General features: G+C 44.2%; 1 protein-coding gene across 3 annotated transcripts in view; it reads right to left on the bottom strand.

Moving 5' to 3' along the window:
- LOC309364198 (proton-coupled amino acid transporter 1-like) overlaps nt 1–22,900 on the bottom strand; it is a 41,340-nt gene extending 18,440 nt beyond the window's left edge. Inside the window, exons 1-9 of one of the 3 annotated variants that reach the window (XM_081901060.1) lie at nt 22,757–22,900; nt 17,132–17,279; nt 15,147–15,237; nt 12,364–12,452; nt 11,331–11,426; nt 10,189–10,273; nt 8,756–8,974; nt 7,487–7,585; nt 4,552–4,718 (exon numbers count right to left, since the gene is read on the bottom strand). In XM_081901060.1, coding sequence (XP_081757186.1) covers nt 4,552–4,718; nt 7,487–7,585; nt 8,756–8,974; nt 10,189–10,273; nt 11,331–11,426; nt 12,364–12,452; nt 15,147–15,237; nt 17,132–17,274 — 989 coding nt within the window. In that variant the 5' untranslated portion in view covers nt 17,275–17,279; nt 22,757–22,900. Of the gene's footprint in view, nt 1–4,551; nt 4,719–7,486; nt 7,586–8,755; nt 8,975–10,188; nt 10,274–11,330; nt 11,427–12,363; nt 12,453–15,146; nt 15,238–17,131; nt 17,280–20,862; nt 20,925–22,125; nt 22,228–22,756 lie in introns of those variants that run through there. The other 2 variants (XM_081901061.1, XM_081901062.1) reach the window with 2 other exon arrangements.
- Nucleotides 22,901–24,789: the final 1,889 nt, after the last annotated feature.

Raw genomic sequence — 24,789 nt, 5'->3', positions numbered from 1 at the left:
GGCAGAACGCATCCAAGGGTCTGCAGCCCCATTCCTTGCCTCCCCCACAACTAAACTTTTGTCATTTTCAATGTTTAGCTGCTGATATATCACAGTGTTGAAAACTAGATATTGCTCAGTCCTAGTCTGTTTTTTAGTATACCTAAAATCCTTTGCTATTAGAGGCTATCCCACATTTTCTTCAAAAAATTGTTTTGCAGAGGTAACTACCACAGAGTTATCAAAAATTTCAAAAGTAGGGAGTGTGGCTTGGCTTTTGAAAAATAGGGGTTCCTCAGTAATTAGCTCAGTACTGGATTTACGTATAAGATAAACAAGCTATGGGATGCAGGTGGCGCTGTGGGTTAAACCACAGAGCCTAGGACTTGCCAATCAGAAGGTCGGCAGTTTGAATCCCCGCGACGGGGTGAGCTCCCATTGTTCAATCCCTGCTCCTGCCAACCTAGCAGTTTGAAAGCACGTCAAAGTGCAAGAAGATAAATAGGTACTGCTCCAGTGGGAAGGTAAACGGTGTTTCAGTGCGCTGCTCTAGTTCGCCAGAAGCGGCTTAGTCATGCTGGCCACATGACCCGGAAGCTGTACGCCCTCGGCCAATAAAGCGAGATGAGCGCCGCAACCCCAGAGTTGGTCACAACTGGACCTAATGGTCAGGGGTCCCTTTAACTTTACCTAAACAAGCTGTAGCTCAGGGCCCCGCTCTATTGGAGGTGCCAAAAAAATCTAAAGGGAAAAAAACCTGGGAGTACATTTCCAAAATATAAGATAAAAAACAAATAAAATAAAACCTACATACAGCAACAGTGTTTTGTGTTGTGTAGGCTCCTATGATATAAGTAAAGGACCCCACCTGCTAGCCTACTCCCTAAAATATTACTGGTTTCAGTTCAACAATTACTTTGATCAAATACATAGTTTGTTATGTGCAAATGGCTTTAGATACCTATTAGGTCCATAAATTACCATACAGCATATATTCAACACAAAAAACAGAGACAATTTGTTGTTGACAAAGCACAGCAAGACATATAAAGGACCTTGTTACCTTCAGTAGCTGAGGGCCTCATCAAACCGCAATCCGGCCCTGAATTAGCTATTGGGGAACCACTGCTCTAGGCTATTTTCTCCAGAAAGAGGGTCAACAGGAGCTGCATTTAAGGTCTGACTGATGGGAAAGATGTGGACCCAGAGAACTAGGCCTTCTGGTGATCTGAACAAATGCAATGAACAGTAGACAAGAGGAGAAAGTGTTCCTGCCTTGCAAGGAACAGAAATAATATGCCATGCAGCTGCTTGCCGCAGGACAGGAACAGAAATTTGCACAATCCTCGGTGGCTTCAAAGTCCATGTTCGGCACAATCCCCACCCCTTGCCCTGACTGAACAGTCTGTTGCCTGTCTTGCAAAAAAGGTCTTTAAGCTCTGGCAACGCAATGGAACACTTCCCTAAGGTGTGTTCCGCAGCACAGCACAGCTTCCCAGTCCTAATTAGAAGTGCTGATTTTGCACATCCCATGCCTGGAAGTCATGTGGCGTGCCCACTCTGCCTACAGAGTTGTTCTCTGCCCATCTGTGTGGCAGGCTGGTAGCAGCGGCTACGCGGCACAAAATGAGCTCAGAGCAAGCACCGAAATCCACATATACAAGCAGTGCTGCTGGCAGAGAAAAAGCTTCTATTATATCATACCTCTCCACTCCCAACACCCAGCAATGATTTCTTCCAGCACTTCTGGATTTAGATCGGGGGGCGAGTGTTGCCAGACTCCAACTCCCATTAACCCCAGTCCATGTGACCAATGGTCAGGGAGCAGTAGACCAGCAACATTTTGTGTGCCGCAGGTACGCCTAAAATAAATCTTCTTTGAGCACCCTCAGGCACCTTTATAACATGAAACAGCCCAAACCAATGAAAATGCATTGATGGGGGGGGGGGGGGAATTGACCTTAACTTAGTGCTATTTCCAAATCTCTCCAGCCAGCATCACAGCCAAAGGAAGTTGCTGGGGGGCATATATTTTTGCCTCCAGGTATAGCCAGTTTGGGGGCCATTTCACACACTACAAGGCACTTTTTGCAACCTCATGCAACCTCCTACGACTGATGCTCCCCATAATAAATGATGACAAACCGTGTGTCCGAATACACACATTATGATGGTGAATCAGCGTCCCCTTTTACCCGAGATCTGAAATCACAGTCTAAAGTAAAAGTCAGACCCAGGAGAAATCTGATCAGTGTTGGTGCTGTCATACTATTTAGCTACCATTGACAGAATTTGTAAACATGCCCAATGTGGTGTTCAGTTTGTTAAAATGTAGTTAAGAGAGATCCAGCTTTGTATCTGCAGTTTCCTCAGATGCTCCATGTTAGGTGACTTACTGGCCGCAAAAGCAGTGGATTCACGCAAACCTGAGTTCACCTAGAAGCATCTGAAGCTGACCGACTGGCATCAGCCTGGAGGAGGCCCTAAGCTACTAGTTGCGGAAGAGAGACATACCCCTTTTCTTTGACCTCGATCGCCGACACTCTAAAGTGTGCCGACAAAACGATTGATCAATTAACATGGCCTTTAAATTTTTTTAAAAAAAATGAACAAGCAGCCACCACTAGGCATTTAATCTATGCATATTTTTTCATCTGACGCAAACCTCAGCTCTGCTTAGTCCCTAGAAATGGGCTTTGCACAAAAGATAAAGCAGCTATGCAGACACTGAGGGCTTATAGATCACTGCAACCAGCAAAAGCTTTGTCTAGGGCCTCCTATGGAATTCCAATTTTAATGTTATTATCTATGAAAAGGCAGCCCTAGGCGTCATCCTTTTAGCCAGTGTGTTTAAAGATCTCACTGTGACACATATCTTTTAAAAACCAAGACATAGACGACCTAATGCCGCATGCTACAAGTGGCACAGCTTGGACCCATTTGGCTTTGAACAGTATCTTCATGCATTGCCTTTGTTTACTAAGAGAAGTGTGTCACACTGCAACACACAAGGCTAACCTAATGTGGTATTTTGCACTTCCCTATTTCAAAGCGCTGTGGAAACTATTACCCTTCATTTTCAGAAAGATTCAGGTTGAAGCAGCAGGTTGTAGAGCAAGGAATCCACTAGAGAGCACCACAATCCCTGTCTTTCAACCCTTCCTTCATTCTGATTTGGTAACGGACAAGTCTGCAAGGTGTTAGCTGGTAAAAACTCAGATGACAAACAGAAACTGAAACAGTTCCAGTTTAAGCATCACTGGCAGTGATGAAAGATTATTTCAACATCCTTTGAAATACAAGAATGGACTACTGCTTTCAAAAATCAGGTCCATCTGAAAACAAACATTTGATGCAAAAGTTCTCATAGATGCACAAAGAATTGCACAGCTAATGTCTGAATAAGTATGGGAGTCTCTTTTCTCGTTATATTCTATTAAGAAATCCTGACCTGGAATGAATACATGTCTCCCTTTCCTGCTGAGACAAAGTAGTGACTGAAACTCCCCATGTTGTGTTTACTTGAATGCAGTATTCCCTTAACCAGCTGAAAACTTTCCATGCTTTCCTGGAGAATATTAGGTGGTCAGGAAGATCTTGCATCCAATAATATGGCACATACCAGTTCCTTTATCACTTTGTTTCAAAGGGAGAGAAGGGCTTGAGAGCCCAAGAATCACACTAGGTCAAAATATCTCTCTAGAATGTAACATGCAAACAAGTCCCCTTAGGAGTTTCTGGATTTAAAGATGCCCATGCTGCACTGTGCCTTCAGGTTCAAAGTAGCCTGTAAAGTATATATCACAGGAAAGTGGAGAATAATCACCCCCAAAAAAGCTTCCAGCATGAATTGAGCCGTGCATCAGAGAAACAAGGATTTAAGTTAAGTTAGTGCTTGCAGACTGGGTCATAGCCACTGTTTCGTAACCAGCAATGAACTTTCAGAAGAGGTAGTGTCCAATATGTGGCAACACGGGCAGTCAAATTACTTGAATAGTAAACAGATTTTCAGGGACATGAATAAGGAAGGAGGAAATTTTTCAGGTACCGGATCCTAAGAAAGTCAAATAAGAAGTAGGCAGATCACTTGCAAAAGCAAGATGACGTATTGCAATTACAGGTGTTGGCTGCTCTGTTGAATGTTTTCACGGCAGCAACCCATTAAATATGTTTCCCCAGAGCGATACTAGCCTCCTGTATGGCTACACCCAGTGCAACTCAGAAGTGTTTGTCCTTATCATCAGTTTTTGACAGGAAGTATCTGCTTGGTTATAGCACCACAACCGGTCTCTGGGTCATCTCAGTCAAAACACAAAGATGAGTGGAAGATAAGTGGACTGTTGAGAGTGATTATGAGCACAGGGCAGAAGGATGACTCTTGAGGAGCCTGAACCCATGAAGGCTTGACCACAAACACAAACAAACACACACAGTGCACTCCACTTGAACATCTTCTGGCCACAGAGTGAGTGCCTTAGGTCTCTTGCAAATTGTTTCCTACACCTCAGCATCTATCTGCATATTCAAAATCTTATTTGCACCAGGAGAGAGACTTCCCTTGCCTCAACTTACCAACAGTTAGGCAGATTGAGAGTGATGCTGGCCTGGATGTTTTCTCCAAAGCGCAAATATCCCAGGGTTCCAAGGCTGAGGTAGAGGCTGCTGACAATTGCCATTCCCACATAGAGGATGATGGGGAAATGGTGAGGGGTCTTCATCTTGTTTTCCAGAGGGAGCACCTTGGTGGGGAAAGAGAAAAATCTTTTAAGTCACCTTACTCTTCACTCAAATGACGCTTCAGCCCGTGAACTCTGCCACAGAACCTCAAAAAACATAACACAATGCACCAGGGCAGACCAATTCCATCAATCCAGTCTCCTCAGGATTCAGCCAGATGCCAAAAATGTATTTTCAGTATCAACCCGCTGTTAATCCCCAGCATCTGATAACAAAATACACCATCTCTTGAACACTGAAGATGTCTAGATCTTGATAACTTATAGCCACCAATAAATCTACTGAACAGTTAGCTGTCTAATCCAGTCACCAGGGAAAGACCTCTGGAGTACCACTGAGCCCCCAGGCAACCCCCAATGTACCGTATTTTTCGCTCTAGAAGACGCACCAGACCACAAGACGCACCTAGTTTTTGGAGGAGGAAAACAAGGAAAAAAATATTCTGAATCTCAGAAGCCAGAACAGCAAGCGGGATCGCTGTGCAATGAAAGCAGCAATCCCTCTTGCTGTTTTGGCTTCTGGGATAGCTGTGCAGCCTGCATTCGCTCCATAAGACGCACACCCATTTCCCCTTACTTTTTAGGAAGGAAAAAGTGAGTCTTATAGAGCAAAAAATACGGTAGTTTTTTTAATATAAAGTTTATTTTGGTGGCATAAAAGATGCATCTTATGTTCCACTAATTATGTTGCATCTTATTTTTAATGGGCTTCTGTTTGTGGAAGAAAGGATTGCAAAAACCAAAAGTTTTAATTTCTTCACACTGCTCATTTAAGGAACATGTATTACTGCCATTGTTGTACAGGATGTTCTGTAACAATGAAAAAATCTTAATCGACTTTGGGCTTTGATGTTTACACAGTGACCCAATAATGATAAAGGACATGAAGCACAGTTGCTAAGTAGCATTCCATCCAAAGGTTCAAATTCCTCCCCCTTATTCAGTGGGTCATGTTCGGATGTTCTGGACAGCTAAAGCTACCTTTCCTGATGTACCAATAATGAAAAGCTCAAAGGCCATTGGGAAATTTCAACCGTTTAAGAATACTGAGCCTCAGTCCATCTCTAAAAGCTGTCTGAAAATCATTTTCTGCCATTCTTTATTGTTGTTTAGTCGTTTAGTTGTGTCCGACTCTTCGTGACCCCATGGACCAGAGCACGCCAGGCACTCCTGTCTTCCACTGCCTCCCGCAGTTTGGTCAGGCTCATGTTTGTAGCTTCGAGAACACCGTCCATTCTAGCCGTCTGCCATTCTAGCCCTTGCCAAATAAATGTAAGGCACTTTTCTCGTGTTACAGGATTCAAAAAGACACACACACAAGAAGCAATCTGCAGGGACTCAAATACAACTGCTGCTTCCAGAGAATACAAGCGTACATAGGTCAGAGGAAAACGACTCTTCAACATTTTGTATACTGTACTGTATACACGATACAGCCCTGACCCTTGCTGAAATCATAGACCAATTAGCCATTCTGCACTTTACAAAGAAAAACAGAAACAAGCAGAGGTGCTTTATATAGAAGGGATTTAGAGATTTCAAAACTAAACACAAGTAATCATGGATGAGACCTACAAGTCATAACGTTACATGACTTAAATTGCATTTCCGCCATATATGCATGTATATATTTTAAATATCCTGCTTTCTTTAAAAAAGAAAGAAAGAAAGAAAGAAAGAAAGAAAGAAAGAAAGAAAGAAAGAAAGAAAGAAAGAAAGAAAGTAAGTAAGTAAGTTGCGGACCAATCAACAAAGATCAAAACAGCAAAGATGCAGGTCAGTTTTCCAACAGAATTTTTAGTTATTGAATTTAGATATTTGACAGTGTGTACCCAGACCAACCCAAACGTTGCAGTCTTTTTCACTCAAATCTACAAACGTGCAAGTCAACCAGAACAAGAGATTCTATAAATGTGCAAATCAACTACCTTTTCCAGTTAAGAACATTCCTTGCCGTTCTGATTAGATGTACTCAGCATAACCTCTTTGCCTCTCAACCTCCCTACAGCGATCGTACAAACCCATTTCATACCTTCCCTTTCAAGTAAACAAATAACTACTTCCTTCAGAGTCCCATAATACCCCTTGCACTTTAAGCCTTTTACCACCTTGCCTGCTCTGAACCCTGGCCAATTTGTTGACATACTTCTCAATGAGAGAACTGAAAACTGAACTCAGTTGCTCCAGCTGTGACCTAACCAGTGTTGACTAGAAGTGTACTGTTGTGGACGCAATGCTTTTTCAGCTAATGCATCTCAGAATGGCACCAGGAGCTCAGAAACAAGATCGCCACTGAACTAAATTGAAGCTAAAACCACTGCTCCATAAAAAGAGACAATTACCTGAGGAATAAAGGGAAGGATGGGAGAGATCAAACATTTTACCCCACTTTCCTCCAGCAAGCCAGCTCTGAAGACCACAAAAATAAAGCTATGCAGGCAAGTCCTCACATACATCGGTTATGCGTCACAACTGCAAATACAAATTTTAAGCTAGAAAAAATAATAATCTAAAAGTGCTTGATCCCAGTACCCCAGACCATTTTTCGGCAAGCTTATCAATAGCCTGCAAAGGGAAACATGGACTCTCTCCAAAAACTGAGGCAACAAGAAAATATCTATGACTAGAATGCATAGATTGCCATCCCATATGTTCAGCAACTGATGCCTAAGTGCTACAGGATTCACAGCACGCCAGGGAGCTGCTGCATCCAAACCCCTAATTAAATGTTTATGCAAAACAAGCCAAGCACACACAAGGGAAAGACTTACCACTCCAATGCCTTCGAAAGCAAAGATGGCTGTGCCAAAAAACAGAGGATAGGTCTTCCACTGGGACACCAGAGGCAGATGGGAAGGATCTGGGATGCCCTGGCAAAGGGCAAAAGAAAAGGTCATTTATATTTGAGAGCAAAGGTCCCAAAGACTTCCTTGGGGGAGTTCCAATAGAAACATAGGAGCTGTTTCATCCCAACTGAGACCACTGGTCCATCTAGCCCAGTGTCCACAAAGACTTTCACTGGTGCCCCCAAGCAGTTGCCCCCAAACTCTGAACTTTCATTTTTAAAGAGTGTTGTTGACCCTCCTAGGAAACTCATATGAAGCAATTTCTGTGAACGGTCAGTTAGTGTGGTGTGGCCACCTCGTATGTTTTTCCTGGTACCGAGGAATGTTCCCTGTTGTTATTAGACAGCAACTCTGTGTGTGTGTGAGAGAGAGAGAGAGAGAGAGAGAGAGTTTGTGTAATCAGAAGTGGAAGAGCTTGATATCGAATTCTACCCTTTGCTTGCAAAGCATCAGCTGTACCACATAGCTACTTTGTTTTTTATCTCACCCGTTCTGAGAGGAAATGTAGAATATCTAATATCTATCTACCACTCCTACACCCTACTCACAACAGAACTAATGCAAGGAAAAGCCAACCAACATTAGAGAACTTGCCCATGTAACACTATGTTTATTCCTAAACTTGCCTAACACATTACTAATATCAATTCTGCTACGCTAGCGGTGGCTAATCTTTTGGGATGTATTGTAGCCTAACAAAGTGTTCTCTCTCTCTCTCTCTCTCTCTCCCCCCTTGTGTTCAACCCATAGCAAAAGCATTCTGCTTCTTCCTGTACATCAGGAAAGGTGAGCTTCCAGCCTTCTAGATGTTGTTGAACTTAAAAAAATAATCTAACTCTGTGCCCTTTTTCCTAGGCCAGAATTCTCCTCAAAATACAAAAAGGCTTGGTTTTTAACCTCTTCACCTTTCAACTGAAGCAAAACATATTTTGCTTGCCATTCTCTGTTGAAATTTAAATCACAAGCCAGTTAAGGCAGAAACCTGTCTTGTTGTTTACTTATTCTATATAGCACCATGTACATTGAGGGTGCTATATTAAAATGGAAACACTCCATCCAAGGGGCTGTGCTGACCTTGGAGCTGCAGGAACCTCCTCTGATGGCTCACCTACAATTGCAGGAGGCCCTGCAAAATGGCACCACCATTGCTACAGGGAAATTCTGAAGAGATTCCACACTGATCTTTGTACATACCCTCACAATGTACTGGTATATCATTATCAGGCTGCTCAGCATGAGAAGATTGGCCAGCATGGAGAAAATGGAAAGGAACTTGAGATTCTGGATAAAGACGAGCAATATCACAAATGGCAACAAGGACAGGATGTATAACTGGGAGCTCATGGTTGGAGCCAATAGCGAAGTTTCATTGGCACTGCAGTCGTTGGTTGTGCCATTGGCCGCAGATATCACCTAAGGATCAAGAGGAGGAGGAGGAGGAGGAGGAGGAGAAGGAGAAGGAGAAGGAGAAGGAGAAGAAGAAGAAGAAGAAGAAGAAGAAGAAGAAGAAGAAAGTTGAATGGGTGATTAACAAGCAGGTGGTTTTTGCTTGATTTGTAATACGATTCTGAGGGTGTGATTGTCAGTAAGTTAATATGCGACTATCTAATTATAACTAGGGGACTATAAGGAGCTAGGGCTAAAAGCAGGAGTAGCCAATGAGGTTTTGGTTGGCCTCGTTGGCTGGGGCTGATAAGCATTGTAGTTCGCAACATCTCAGGACACCACTATTTCTGGGTTTAAAAGCTAATGGTAAAGGACCCCTGACCATTAGGTCCAGTCGTGGCTGACTCTGGGGTTGCGGCGCTCATCTCGCTTTATTGGCTGAGGGAGCTGGCGTACAGCTTCCAGGTCATGTGGCCAGCATGACTAAGCCACTTCTGGCGAACCAGAGCAGCGCATGGAAATGCCATTTATCTTCCCGCCGGAGCGGTACCTATTTATCTACTTGCACTTTGATGTGCTTTCGAACTGCTAGGTTGACAAGAGCAACAGAAGCTCACCCTGTCGTGGGGATTCGAACCGCCAACCTTCTGATCGGCAAACCCTAGGCTCTGTGGTTTAACCCACAGCGCCACCCATGTTTTACCAGTATGAAAAGGGCTTTTAAGCACCCTGACTTGCTTGGGAGCAAGGACCTCTCCATGTGATGGCTCCAGTTGCAGGGTCGTCTGAGCTCCCACAAGATCTCATGGGAGCATCCCAGACCCAGGGTGCAGAGAAGGCCCTGTTCCCAAACAAGGCAGAGAACTTGTGTTTATATAATCTGCAGGTACACAGCCACAGGGTACCTATTGGGTACATCATCCTATTCCAGGCCAAATACAGGGGCAACATATTATCCAACAGGTCTAAGGCAAGACCAAGCCTGATATGTAAGAGGGTCCTGAGTTTCGTATATCATAGCCAAGCCATGCATTTGTCACAAGTTAAAAGGAGAATAAAAAGGGGTGGGGTTTTTTACCAGCTAAGAGAGCTCTAGTCGTAGAAACAAGTCCCTTCTCTGCCAGTCTTAGCATTTTCTACTAATTACAGCAGTAATGAAGATGCTAAGATCTCTTAAATCCCTGAATTCTCAACTATGCTGTCTGCAGACAAAAGAACCAGTAAATTATCCATAGACTTACCTGTCTCAGATTGTCAGCTAGGAATACAAAATATACGCAGCAGAACCCCAGTTGAGTGATAATCAAGAAAAAACCAATCAGGTACCTGAAAAAATAATAAATTGTAGCAATTCAGTCTAAATCAGTGGTTGCCAACCTTTTTTGGCCATGCCCCACCTAAGCATTTTTAAAATCCAGATCCCCCTCCGTGACATATAATTCTAATTATTCAAAAAGTGAACTCCTACTCACTTGGAGAAAGCCTAAAAGGCCATTAACTGTTAATAACTCCTTCTTGAATTGCTCCTCCTTAAAAATCAAATTGCCCCCTGCTGGGCATGTGCCCCATGTTGGGAACCACAGGTCTAAATAGATAAATTCAGCATTCAGCACTAGTGTCAGAAGCCCAACTTCCAGTTTTTAAAAAGCCCTCATGGTTTCAGAAATTTGAAAGCTTATTTGCCAAAAGGGACGTCAATGGCACTAGAAGATTTGTTTTTTATATTTTCTATTATAATGATTATAATTATAATACCAAGTTAATATATAAATGTTTTCTGAAACCCAGTCAAGTTTTTCATATTTAGAAAGCTGATTTCATAGCAAGAACTTTGCAGAATAAATGCAACATACCTGATCAATCATCTGCCAAATATATGAGATCTACACATTCTGTGCCAAACAGGCCGGTTTTTACGTAAGCATGCATTTATAGGCCATATTTGTTTGAGCAGCCCCCGGGTGGGTTACATACAGCTTAATGCAACCAAGTCACATAACGCTTATAATCATTAAGCCAACAATAAAAACCATGGGGGGGACACCACCATGAACTTTTGCAATGAATGAGCACCTCCCCGCTCCATGAAGGAAATATTTTAAAAGCATTGTTAAACAGAACATTTGTCTCTCCCGCTGCAGTCACTACCCCCCCCACACACATTTAAGACCCTAAAGAGATTGAGGAGGGTCAAATCTGTGTCCTTTCAGATGTTGTCAGACTCCACCTCCCATCAGCCCAAGTGGCATAGCCAATGCTCAGGAATGATGAGAGTTGCATCCTTCCAGACGTCGCTGTAATGGTTCCCTAGCCTCTTCCACATGCACAAGCTGCTTACACCCAGACTCACACCTCCATCAATGCAACTAAGGTGAGCAAGTACCTTCCCCAGATGGAGTGAGCCCTAAGCCACGCAACGGGGCTGGCTTCCAGTCCATGCATCACAGCATCGCCATAATCCACAAATCGTTTCTGATGTCTATTTGAAAAGAAAGGGGACAAAAGGACACGTGAGCAAGAAGGGAGAAAATGAAGACAATTTGGAAGCCTCACAGACTGTTTGCTGCCTGACGCTAGGCCTCAAGTCTTAATAATAAAAGTAATTTATTATTTATACCCCACCCATCTGGCTGAGTTTCCCCAGCCACTCTGGGCGGCTCCCAATCGAGTGTTAAAAACAATAAAGCATTAAGTATTAAAAACATCCCTAAACAGGGCTGCCTTCAGATGTCTTTTAAAGATAGGTTAGCTGCTTATTTCCTTCACATCTGAAGGGAGGGTGTTCCACAGGGTGGGCGCCACTACCGAGAAGGCCCTCTGTCTATTTCCCTGTAACCTCACTTCTCGCAATGAGGGAACCGCCAGAAGGCCCTCGGCGCTGGATCTCAGTCTTGGGTGGGCTTGAGTGAGACTCATAGAAAACTTGCCTCTCACACACTTTCATCAACTTGGTTCATGTTGTGTGTGTGTGTGTGTGTGTGTGTGTGTGTGTGTGTAAGTGGGCCTTAGCAGAGAAAGGCAAGCTACCTTGGCTCTGGGGAGAGGGAGAGAGAGAGAGAGAGAGAGAGAGAGAGAGAGAGAGAGAGAGAGAGAGAGAGAGAGAGAGGCAAAAGCTGGATGCTCTTTTTGCTTCCCTTCCTAAGTATTTGTCTTGGACCCCCCTGAAAGCACTGTCCCATCCAGGGATAGAAGGATCCTAAGAAGAGTTTGGTGGCAGCCTACCTGAAAGCCTCTGGTACAACTAGTCTACCCAGACTGGCAGTCATGGAAGGAAGGGAATGGAAGCCAGCGTCCCTGTCCCCCCCAAGTTCCATTACGTTCAAAGAATGGGAAAGAAATATAGAGAGGGATGTCACTGACAGGCAAGGCAAATTCATGTTCTTTGAGAAATAACAGTAGTCGGAGTTTCTTCTTACTTGTTGCAGAAGTGGTGAGCACACTTAACCAGCATCTGCATGCAGTGCACGGCAATTATTCCAATCCCAAGCAAGCTGAGAGGACCCATCTAAACAGCGCAAGAAAGAGAAGAGCATTAGGAGTACACTCTTGTGGCTGAAGAGAGAAATGCAAGTTCTCATTTCAGTAAACCCAACCGTAGCCACTCGTCAGAAAGAGAAGCTCACGCTCTCCAAGAGGTTTGTTTCCGTGGGACTTACCATCATCGTGTTGACAATGATAGAATATAGCATGTGCATGTGTTCTTGTATCTTGTAATTCTTACAACAGGAATGGGAAAGTCATAGCCCAGGAGATGTTGCTACGACTACCATCAGCCTCAGCCACCACGGCCAATGGCCAGGGATGATGGCGTTGTAGTCCAATGCCATATGGAGGGCCTTTGGTTTCCCATTCCTGGCTTACACACCACCTTGTGTGGCAACTTAACATTGCAGGTGGGAGGCTACCAGATCTGGCTTGCCTGGATGGCTATGTTATGCCTCCACCATTGGAGACTGTCTGCCTCTGAAGAGCACAAATGGGGAGAGTGTTTTTGTTCACTAGTCCTACTTATGGGCTTTTTATAGGCAGCTGGTTGGCCAATGTGGGAAGAGGAGACTGGATTAGTCTGATCTGGCAAGGCTCTTCTTCTTCAATATTAGTTGATGACCTAAGTCACATTTGAACTGGGACTTCCTGATTGACAACTTAGTCACTCAGCCTCTATGTTGCACCAACTCTAATGGAGCATAGAGGTCTGTGTAAATGAGAGGAGCTCTGAAGATGGGCATCAAGTGGTCCAGTTACCACAGTAATCAAGAAAGGCACGGAAGGGGCCTGGTGTCTTGGCAAAGGCCATTTACCCTCATTATGGCACTGCTAGGTTTCACCTTTTGGGAAGGCACACAGCTCAGCCTTCCACTTGCAGGAGGAAAGTCCATTTTCTGGCAGCAGTGCTGAAGAAGGACAGCCACCTCCTGCTCACTGCTGCCTAGGAAGGACCCTTTGTTAGAGGCTCTTCCTACACTTCACGGGCAAACCAAGAGCAGCAGAACATCAGCAGCTCAGAAGGAGAAGGAGACCACTTGATAGATCAAGGGCTAAGGAGAAGGACTAGAACAAGAATAAGAAAGGGGGAAACGGAATCTCTTCTTAATGCACCTCACACTGTTGGCGTGGAAGGTGCATGCACCAAACGCAATCACAGAGGTGCTGGTGCTTCAAAATGGAGGCGTCTGAGGTTCCGCTGCCTCCCTGTTAAGTAGAGGGGGCACTAGTTGTTTATGCATGCCTATTGCTTTATTTAAACACAACTACCGTATATCTTGAAGAAACTCTTTTCAGCCCTTTTCACTCCCTTTTCCAAATTGCCTTGCTTGCTGGTAAGCCCATGGGTAGAGTTTGTTCTTTTTAACTCAAGATATTTACAGTATCAAGCACTTAGGATTTAAAAACAATAAATATTACAGATTAACTTGTTTGTGGCTAAAATATTGCTAATAGCTTGTGTGTAGCTAACATAAATTCTTTTGTATACAGTATCTTGTAATATGAAATTAGAACTATTTTGATGCAACATAGATTAATTGCAGTTTTCATCATCTTGATTATGTGTCCCTGAAGAACCTTGTTGTGCTGGAAGAATCACAGAACTGCAGAGTTGGAAGGGACCCTGAGGGTGATCTAGTCAGGCCCCCTGCAATGCAGGAATCTCAGCTAAAGCATCCATGACAGGTGGACATCCAAGCTCTGCTGAAGAAACCTGCAAGGAACCTCTCATGGGAGTCTGTTCTACTGTCTAGCAGCTCTCACTGCCAGATAGTTTCTCCTGCTTATGCCCACATTGCATATCCTAGAAGAAAGTTAGGGAGCATAATTTCAACACGCTTGAGGAATTTTTTTTTTAGGTTATGGCCTACATACATCTAATACCTAACCAATGTTACAAAACAGAGAGTAGATCTGTTGTTCAGGCTGGGCTGGGCTGCTGTTGCACAATGTACAAACAGGCACTTCCCTGCTGTTGTGGGGACTTACTAGTAGAACAGGAAGGAGAGAACCCCGGTAATGTTTTTGGCTTAGATGTTTTGGGTGGCTCCTTTGAAATTGCTAGAAATCAGCTCTGTGGCTGAAGGCTTCCATTTATTTAAAAGGGCGGATACTCTTAGTACATGCTTTCTCTGTTCTGCTTGCAGCCTGAAGTAGGATGCTGGAGCTTGCTAAAAGCAGTCAAGGACTACTTCCCATGCTACAACTCTAATTAATGAAGAAATTGCTCCCTTGATTTCTTCCATTCTTTCCTTTGATTCTCCCTCCCACAGCGAGTGAATCGGTAACCAGATACAGGTACACAGAAAATGCATCAGCATCTCAATATACATAGTCTGATATAGAAGAAAGGAAGAAAAAAAAAGGAATGGGGAGAAGGTACCCACAGATTTCATTTCACCTTTGCTCTCTTGGTGATTCTTCCATGCCCACCAGAAAATGAACGTGCAGCTTACCAACTGCTAGTGATTAGATTATTTTGTGACTGCGGTAGCCCAACTAAGATTAGAACCGAGAGTTCGGATCTTAGGGATGATGGGAGTTGTAGTCCAAAAATATATGGAACCCCACAGGTTCCCTCTTCTGTCCTAAGCCATCAGCACAAATGTCATTTGTCAAACAATGAAACCTGCAAGCTCATCTTGCCTTGTACAAAAGCTGGCTGAGAGTAACCACAGAATCTGAGCAACTGGAATAAATGCAAAAGTCTTACCACAATGCCAGCATTTTTGATGGCCAGTGGGAGCCCCAGCAGACCAGTACCAATGTTGCCTTTCAAAAGGTGTATTAAGGTTTGAAACCATCTGAGGAGAAAACAAATGCAGAGAAGGCCATCAATAACTTTCAAGGGAGCATCCCTATTTTTCCCCAGTGGAGACAGTGAATTGTACATAATCTGAGAAACTAATTTCAACCGTGGTTTAAACTCCGTGCAAAATTTAAGATACAATTAAGGATTAGGATGCACTAATGGACAAGCTGAAAAACTGATGCTGTTATTAACTTATATTTGAACTTACTTGTTTATTTCCACTCAGAAGATGCTCTAAGTGGTTAATAAAAATAAGAGGCCAACTAACATCTATTTTATTTTTTTACTTTTACTAACATATTTTATAAACTTCATAGTAACAAAACAGAACTTCAAGCACCATCATGATTAAGATAATGTGGACAAAATAAAAAAGGTAAAGGAGTAGGAAAGATGGAGGTGGGTTAAGTTCATTTGAAAGAAGGCAAAACAGATGAATCTTCACTAGACACTGACAAGATTTTGATGCATTAGACAAGCCTCTCTAGAGAGACAGCTGCAGAAACCACCAAGAGAACTGAATTTTGGGGAATACAGTCTTATTTCAGGTCTTACATTTAGAGCCATTAGTCTTCTCTCACAAGGTAGAACAGAATACATGGGAGAAGACACTCTTTAAGGGTAACCCAGGCCCAAGCTTTAAGTAGTCAAACACATTTAGTGTAGTCTGGAAACAAATCAGTAGGATGTAGCCAATGAGCAACTGGTCTCACATGCTTCTGGCAGCTGGCAGCATTCTAGACCAGCTGAGATTTCTAGAGCACACAGAGCATGCTATCATGACATATCACAGCCTTCAGAACAATGGCCAGATCTTTCATCTACAGCAGCGATAGCCAGCATGGTGCCTTCCAGATGCTGTTGGACTACAACTTCTATCAGCGCCAGCCGGCATGGACATTGTACATGGATTATGGATGCTGTAGTCCAACATCACTTGTAGGCCACCATGTTGTCTCTCTCTAGTCTGCAGGAAAGGTGAATCAACTGAAGCTGTAAAAACAAACTCCAGGCTGCAGGTAGGACCCAGCTCTGAAGCTTCCTCTAAGTTCTTCAACAGATTAACCAGCTGCACCTGAAACTCCTTTTGTGTGGGAAAAGGGTGATAAGAACAATAGCCAGGGCAAAGAGCAAAATAACATACAATATAAGTTAGAGATGTTTCGGTCATTTGAACGAAGAACTATGAAATCAAATACTTGTTGAGGCTGGGAAGCATTGCATTTTCTCCTGGAAACTAACACAAATTTATTGCATTTCTCTACAGCAAAGTCTTGGTTTGCTCCTGCACATAACTGTTACTGATCAGGGACACCAAGCCTGGGACTTCAAGGAACCCAATACATAAACAGAGAGCAAAGCAAAGTAGGGCTCATTATTTTAATTGGTTTCAGTACACAGAACGTGGGCAGAGGGCAGGTTTTCCAAGTTCAGAGTAGCCCAGAGGAAGTAATGTAGATGTGCAATGCCTCTTGGAAAAAAAGGTGTGCTTGCAAATCATGGAGTCCTGCGGAAATAAAGGGGCCAGAAAATTTATAGAGCCCTGGTCTTAAATAATCTGAAACTTCACAATAATCTTGGTGGACTGGATTCATGCATCCGAGGGTCTAAGAGGTGCCCCAACTTACCCACAAGTGACATAACTGCTAGATGAAAGAAGAATTTGGGTTCAAGTCTGAATGCTTACTCCCAACAAACGTAGAAACTTAGCTATGCATAAGTGGTGCATATGATTACTCTCTGAGGGTTTTTTTTGTATTTATGTCCTGGATAAAGCCTTACATGATGCAATGTCCACAAATTTAATTTCCCTCTCGCCTCATTGAAAGCAATTTGTCTGTGCAACAGCAAGCAAACAGATTCCAATGAAGAGCACAATCACTTACGTTGTCCCGTTTGCCTCTCCAAACCGCTGATAGGACGAGGGGCTGGAAAAGTTGCTCAAGCCCTCGGGAGGGCTACCATCCGGAGACGCTTCTGTGGAGCTGTAGTCATTGTAGTCTTCACTGCGCAACCGCCTGGTGGACATTGTGGCTGCGGGAGAAGAAGCATTAGAAACCACAGCCCCTGCCAGCTCAATGCTTCCTCCCGGGGCTGCATCCATCGCATGAGGTTTCTCCGGATGGGACATTGCTGCAGCACAGGTGCCCTGCTCTGATCCCGTGGAGCAGGTGCTGCCAGGGAGAGTGATTATATAGTGGCACACCTCCTGACCTACGCAGGAGGAGTTGCAACAGGACCAACCTCAGAGGAGAACTCCAGATCAGAGGAGTGCTTTAGCACCAGCACTTAGCTATAATTATCACTGGAGTCAAAGAGTAACACTGTCAAAGTCCGGGACACCCACACTTTCCCCCTGAAGGCAAAACCGAGATAGCCACTCTTGATTTCTTCGGCCATCGCTGCTACCTTGAACGTTATCAGTATAGGCACCCAAATTTAGCTGCTGAATTTGTGTCGGTTCTCCGTCCCCCACAATCAGAAGAAGGGGCACATTAGAAGTCAGCACCTATTTCCTGAATCCTGCAATTTGCCCCTGACTGATACTGATGAAAAACTAAAAAAGGGGGCGGGGGCTTTTTCTATCACCCAGGTTAAAGTGGTGGGCTTAGATTTCAGGAAAAAGAAAGTGTCCATGCAAAGAACTGAAACTTTTGCTTCCTCTTCCATGCACACTGATGAATTTGGGTACAAAAGAGTTTACCCCCTACCTTTTTAAAACATTGCAGTGATTAACATCAGATACGGCTCCCACATGTTTCTAGGTTAAGCAGGTAAATCCTACAGTACTTTCACCTACGAAGACTGTGATCTATCTCAACCTCTGTCCTTCAGTTGTTTCACACTACAACTCCCATCAGCCTCAGCCAGCAAGGCTGATGGGAGCTGTTGTCCCTAAACAGAGGGGCTGATGGGAGCTGTAGTATGAAACACCTGGAAGGCACCAGATTGGCAAAGGTCAATTCAGCTAAACACCTCCTCTTGCTAAAACATACCTTTCCACTGGGAAATAAAATGCAAGAAAACATAAACAGATGCTACTCAACACCTTTCTTTTTCTTTCTTGGAAATGATAACCATAGCTGCCAACTTTTCCCTTTTCTTGCGAGGAATCCTATTCAGAATAAGGGAATTTCCCTTTAAAAAAGGGAAACGTTGACAGCTATGATGGTAACTGATACTCAGTCTGTAGAAGACTGGATGAAATGAAGTTCACTGTGGAGATTGAGAACTTCTTTCTTGGCTTCCCTCCCCCTCCAAGCTTTTATGGTTTTTTATTTCCAAGAAAACAGTTTTAGCAAGTCTGATGATTACTTGTGATTTTAGGAGCAACAAACTACAAATATGTCAGTAGGCTTGATGCATATAAGTGGCATGACTAATAAGGACTAACTAAGAGGGAGGCACACCCATTGGAGCTGTGGGCCATGCATTGCCTTGTCGCACAGGGTGGGGGAGCGAGACCAAAATTTGACACACACATGCCCTCATGCTGCCTTCCCAAAAGCAGCTAAGCAAGGTGCAGGGATTTGGGAAGGAGGTGCAAGGCTCTGGCAGGGTTGTTTTCTGCTGCTCCAGAGAAGGGGACACGGAGCAATGGATCCAAACTACAACAAAGAAGATTCCACCTAAACATTAGGAAGAACTTCCTGACAGTAAGAGCTGTTCGACAGTGGAATTTGCTGCCAAGGAGTGTGGTGGAGTCTCCTTCTTTGGAGGTCTTTAAGCAGAGGCTTGACAACCATATGTCAGGAGTGCTCTGATGGTGTTTCCTGCTTGGCAGGGGGTTGGACTCGATGGCCCTTGTGGTCTCTTCCAACTCTATGATTCTATGATTCTAGGGTCCTAAACCCCTCCCACCTTCTTCCCAAAAAGAAAAGTGCTTACCAGGCTTTGGGAAGGAAGTGGGAGGACTCTAGGACCTTGTCAGAGCTCTCATGCCTCCTTCCCAAAGCCCAGCACCTCCTTACCTGACTTTGGGAAGGGAGCATGAGGGCTGCCAGGGGCCTCAAATGTTGCCAAGGGCTGCCAAAAAAAGCCTAGAGAGCCACATGTCGGACGGCCTTGCTTCAGACCTACTATTCCCAGTGCTTCAAACCAGTTTAGAGGATCAAAAACCTATTTTGTGATTCTCTGTTCTCTCCTTCCAAAGACATAAATTCTCTCCTGTTATTCAGAGTTAGTGATAAACTACAATTTGCCATTACAGCCAAACGATAGTTTGTACAACTAGAAAGAGGAAAGAATGAGAAAGTGGAATACTCATTCATGTAACACCAAATCTTGGTATTGTGTTACATCTATCTGAGCCATTGTTTAAGAAGAATTTAAAAGATTTTTTTTCTCTATTTTATGGCCATGCAGCCCATACAGTTCCATATACACATAATGTGTGAACCAAATTATTCATACATTTAATTAACAACAGTTTCTGTAGGTTCACTTCAATTAGGTATTATAAGTTCTAATGTGACTTAAAATATACCAAGATTTTGGACTGCCAGGTGCAAGTCTTTTGATATTTTTTGCTGCTGTTCGGCTGGCAACTGCTTTTCTGCTGGAATTTGTCTGGCACCTATTCTGCTTTATATTAATATGTTTCTTTCACTCTTCAGCATAGGGCTATCTTGCTGTAACGCAAATGCAGTGCCAGTAGTAATTATCTAATTTATTTATCTGATTTCTATTCCAACAGCTCATATGTTGAACCTGCAATAGAAATGCAGTACAGAACACACCTCAGAAATACGCAAGCTATGCAAATGCATAGTATAGAGATAAGTTTTCCGTTTCATTCACATATGCACACTGTACACAGAATGGAAGTTTCAGTTTCATCATTGAATTCTCCCCAAAACAATTGTTGCACCAACTTAGCTGAATTTAACATACATTCAGAATATTCCAATAACCTGCCACTGCCAAAAGATATTAACCATGGAGCAATCTCAGCCTTTTCACCAAAAATGGACCCTAAAGTCTATCCTTTTTTGCAATTGTAAAAGGCTACAATTTCCAACCTTTATATAACAAAGCAAACCCTAGTTGCGCAGAGCCTAACAACTTAAGCTGCAAGCTGTTGTGCACAAAGAAAACTCTTTCACAAAGTAGTCCAAGTACAGATAATTGCACAGCAATAGCTGTGTACTCCCTCCTATCCCACTAGATATATCATAGCTGAAGCAGAACACTCAGCAACTAGGTATTAGAGTCTGAGTACTGCAAGGCACAGATAATCACTCTCTTATTCTCCTATCCACCCCTGGCATAATGCCATCCTATAATTACCCCATCAATAGGTAGTGGGGTTGCTCTCTTTTGAAAACTAGCCAGGGAAACTAGCCAGGGAAAAGTCTCCTCCCCACTGATGGCATGGATTAGATTAGAGACTATGAAGTAGCAGGAAGCACAAGAGGCCAATTCTACTACAATCAGCAAGAACAGCGAGAGGAGGTGAGACCTGGAAAAGTACTGGAGGAAGGGTTACAACCTCAGATACAAGAAGAAAAAACCACAGAACCGAGAGATCCTGAGAAGACATTGACATCATAACTGGTCATATACCTTAGTGAAAAATCAATCGTGACAACAGTACTGTAAAAAGAAAAAAGTTTACATAGCTTTGTTGTCTCCTAGGTGACTGCCTCCTAAGTACTGCAAAACAGCTGCATTATTGGTCCCAGTGCTTTTTATCTAAAAAAATGTTTAAGGGTACTCTCATTTTCCCACTCATATTGAAATGCTGCCCCACAATGAGACCAAACATAGATTCACAAAATGTTTAGGGGTATGCGTCCCCCTGCGTCCCCCCAGAAAACAAGCACTGATTGGTCCATTTAGCTTAGCATAGAACTGAAAGCAGTTCTCCAAGGTTTGGGACATTTATTTTTCCCAGTCCTACCTGGATACCAGCTGAAGCTGGGATCTTCCACATACAAATGTTGGGAATTGCCAGTGAGTTACGACCCCTCGCCAATTCTTTGATAATGCTGTCACTCACAGGGGCCTTCACTGAAGTGAATGCAAATATCTACTTGCCACGGAAAATAACAAGCTTGTGAATTGCTCCAGATTCTGTACTGCTTTTAATCACGACTTGGACTCTCCCTCCTCCCCCAACCCCTGTCCTTCCTTTAGTTTTTCCCCAATTGTGTTTACTTTTATATCGCACTACAAATTGCTATGGTCCATTGCAGAGATTTCTTTTTCTTGTTTTTCCTTCATTGGTTGTACTGTTAAGGATAAACCAAAACCAGCAACAGTAATAATATTTTGTAAGGAGTAAAGAAAAAAAAAGAAAAAGAAAGTCTTGGAGAAGAATTGCCCATAACATACTTACATGACCACCCTTGTGTACACACAGTGCTCAAGTAGCTCCTAGAAGGCAGCAGTTCAATGACAGCCCCAGTCCCTGAGGCATGCTTCCTTCCTCGCATCCTCACCTAAATTTAATTAACCTAGCAGTGTCTTTCTACTGAGCGCTGTATCCCAAGCACTTACTGCTGAGAGATATTGTCTATGAGATTCAGCTGGCACTTCAAATCCACCATATATTTTCCACCCGCTCCAACCTCTCTGCTCGACTACATTTCTTCACAGCTTTCCCAATCTACACCGGCTCCTCAGCAAGAAAACCTTCTTTTAGCAGATACTTCCACCTAACTTGCGTAACAACTGCAAAGTAACTGGATTCCAGTTCTGCTATGCAACTTCCTCCACCTGGGCCCTCGCTTTCCTAAACAGAAATAACCTCTGTTTAGAACATGAAAATGACATCTCCGTGTGCAGTCATTTGCTGCGGCTACTAATTTGGATGTTGCCGCGTACAGCAGCGTTCAAGCACATTAAACAAAGAATAATAAAATAAAATGACACCTACCCGATTCGCAAGTGCAACCTTCTCTCCTCTGTTAAGCAGCTCTTGTTTCCCTCCTTCATGATTCCTGAACTGACACTCCAATGACTGCTACCCACCCACCCCAGCCCTGCAGGACAAGCCAAACGTTATCCTTGGCAAAGAACAAAGTCACCCATGACATCTGCATGCTTAACGTTAAATACATAATTCGTCCTGGCCAAGCATGCATCTCATGATCTAGCCTCTGACATGCCCTTTTCTGGGGTACGTTGTCTCGTGACCCATTCCAGCTCTGTACGTTATTCAAGATCATAACAATAAACAAAAACAAAAACACGGCCAATCAATCCCTCCCACACTGATGCGCAAGCACATATGCAGCTGCACCTGACAGGCTCCTGAGCCCACACCTCTGCGCGCACCCCTTGGGCTGCGCACCTATCCTTGGAGCCGAGTCACTACACCACTTAACCTTGCTGCCTGGAGACATCTACCGACTTAGCATCTCCCGTCGTGCAGCAGGGAACGCGAGTGGCCCCCTTTGCCAGTCCGCGCCCACTTAGGCTGGCAGCCGCCCCAGCGCCCGTCCCCCCCGTGCCAGCTTCCCCGCAAGCCTTGCAAACATCCCCGCTCCATCGCCCCCATCACTCACCAGTCCCACCCCGGCAAGCAGGATCCTTGTTCCGCCTTTCCCCTTTCACCGCCTTTCCATCGTGGCCTCTTCCTGCAGCAGGTCATCTGATCGAACCGGCTTTGTATGCTCACGTGGCTCAGCCGGAGGAGCGGACGTCACGCCGAACTCTTCCAGCCCAGGGTGAGGATTTCTCCGAAGCTGCCGGTTTCCACTTCCGCCCGGACAAGGAGCGCTGCTGGGGATAACGCGCGTGCGCAGTGGCGAAGCCGGAACATCACCTGGGTGGGTTAGGCGCGCCTCCTAGAGGACAGCGCCAGAAAGGAACTCTTCCAGGGTCGTTCAAACTTGGATTCCCCCCCTCCCCAGCCGTTGTTGGACTACCACTCCCATCACCCTTGACCACTGGGTCCTGCTAGCTAGGGCTGATGGGAGTTGTAGTCCCACGACAGCTGGGGACCCCAAGCTGGCTAGCCAGCCCCAGAGTGGGAAGGAGCGCCTCTCGAGAGCAGGGGCGTTTGAGGTGACCTGCAATTGCAGGAGCCCCACCTGGTCGTCGCCTTCGCCTTCTTTGCATCTGGTCGTGGAGTTGGGACCACAAGGGTCATCTAGCCCAACCCTCACAAAGTTCATCTTTTGCCCAACGTGGGGCTCGAACCCACAACCCTGAGATTAAGAGTCTAATGCTCTACCAAATGAGCTATGTTTCTGAGTTTTGCAACAAATGCTGCAGGCCTTTTAAAAGTACACTCTTTCCCCCTCAGAGATTTCTGGGTACTTATTCACCCTTACAGGGTGCTTGTTGTTGTTATACAGTATATTTATTTACACCCTGCTCCCCTCCCCCCATGGGACTCAGGGTGGCTTGCAGATAAAAAGAAGAACCGCCAAAGACCATCCTTAAAAACAATTGAACATGGCTAAAAATTAAAACATATTAAATTAAATTGAAAAGAATATATATATTCTGTCGAAATTATATGTGCTTTAAAGGTGTGGTGTGTGTAAACAGCAATCTTGATTCTCACAACAGAGGGCTTCCACAACAGAGGCAAGAAGCTGAAAATTGCAACTTGCTTTAATGACAATAACAGAACCACACCCTGATTGCTCAAAGAAAGCAAGCCAAAGCTTAGGCTGGGTGGAGGGCCAGGCTCTGGCCATTTCCACGCAGTGCTGTCTTCTTCCCTTATCTACAAGAACTGGGAGCAGTTCGCCTCAGGCCAGGCTTGCGCTAGGCTCTGCCTCATTCTATAGCTGACCACCACAACAAATTGCACAATGCACATTGCTCCCATTCTACAGTGAGAGAGGGTGATGGGGCGTGGGAGCCTACCTTCGTTTTCTCCTGGACACTTCCTGAGCTTCCAGGTTGGGACTACAGCACCAAACCAGACTGGTGAAGGGGTGCAGCTCAGTGGTAGAGGACTTGTTTTGCATGCAGAAGGTGCTGGGTGCAAGCTCCAGCTATTGGGGGAAAAGGGGCTTCTGTCTGACACCCTGGAAAACCAGCTAGTGTTGGGTGAGATGGGTGGATGTTTGGCTCTCCAGATCAGCTCTCATAATTCCTGATCATTGGCTATGCAGGTTGGGATGGATGGAAGTTGGGAGTCATACACATCTTGAGGGCCACAAGTTTCCCATCCCAGGTATAGACCAAGGGTAGAAGGCAGCTTCCTGCATTCCACGGTCACAAAAAACTGCTTTCCAGGTAAGTTCCCAAATTCAGAATTGATGATTCCTCAGATGCCACCACCAAGCAGCATTCATCTCAAGGTCTGAGACTCAACTGAGCTTGTGTACGCATTGCATATTCACTTATAATGGGATTTCCATAGCGTTGTGTTCACTGCTACATATATACAATATCCTGCTTGAGACTAAATGGACTACATAATCTGTGTAACTATCAGCCACTCTATCCAGATGTAGTTATGTAGAGGAATGGTAAAAACCCAACGCAAGGCTCAGTAATAAATACTCCAATCCTCAACCTTCAGCATATCTCTCCTATCTACTTTAGCATAATAATCAGAGGAAATAGTGGAAAAAAG

The sequence above is a fragment of the Podarcis melisellensis genome (genome assembly GCF_964234715.1).
Source record: "Podarcis melisellensis genome assembly, chromosome: 2".
In the NCBI taxonomy this organism is placed as follows: domain Eukaryota; kingdom Metazoa; phylum Chordata; class Lepidosauria; order Squamata; family Lacertidae; genus Podarcis; species Podarcis melisellensis.
This window is presented reverse-complemented; position numbering and strand designations above follow the sequence as displayed.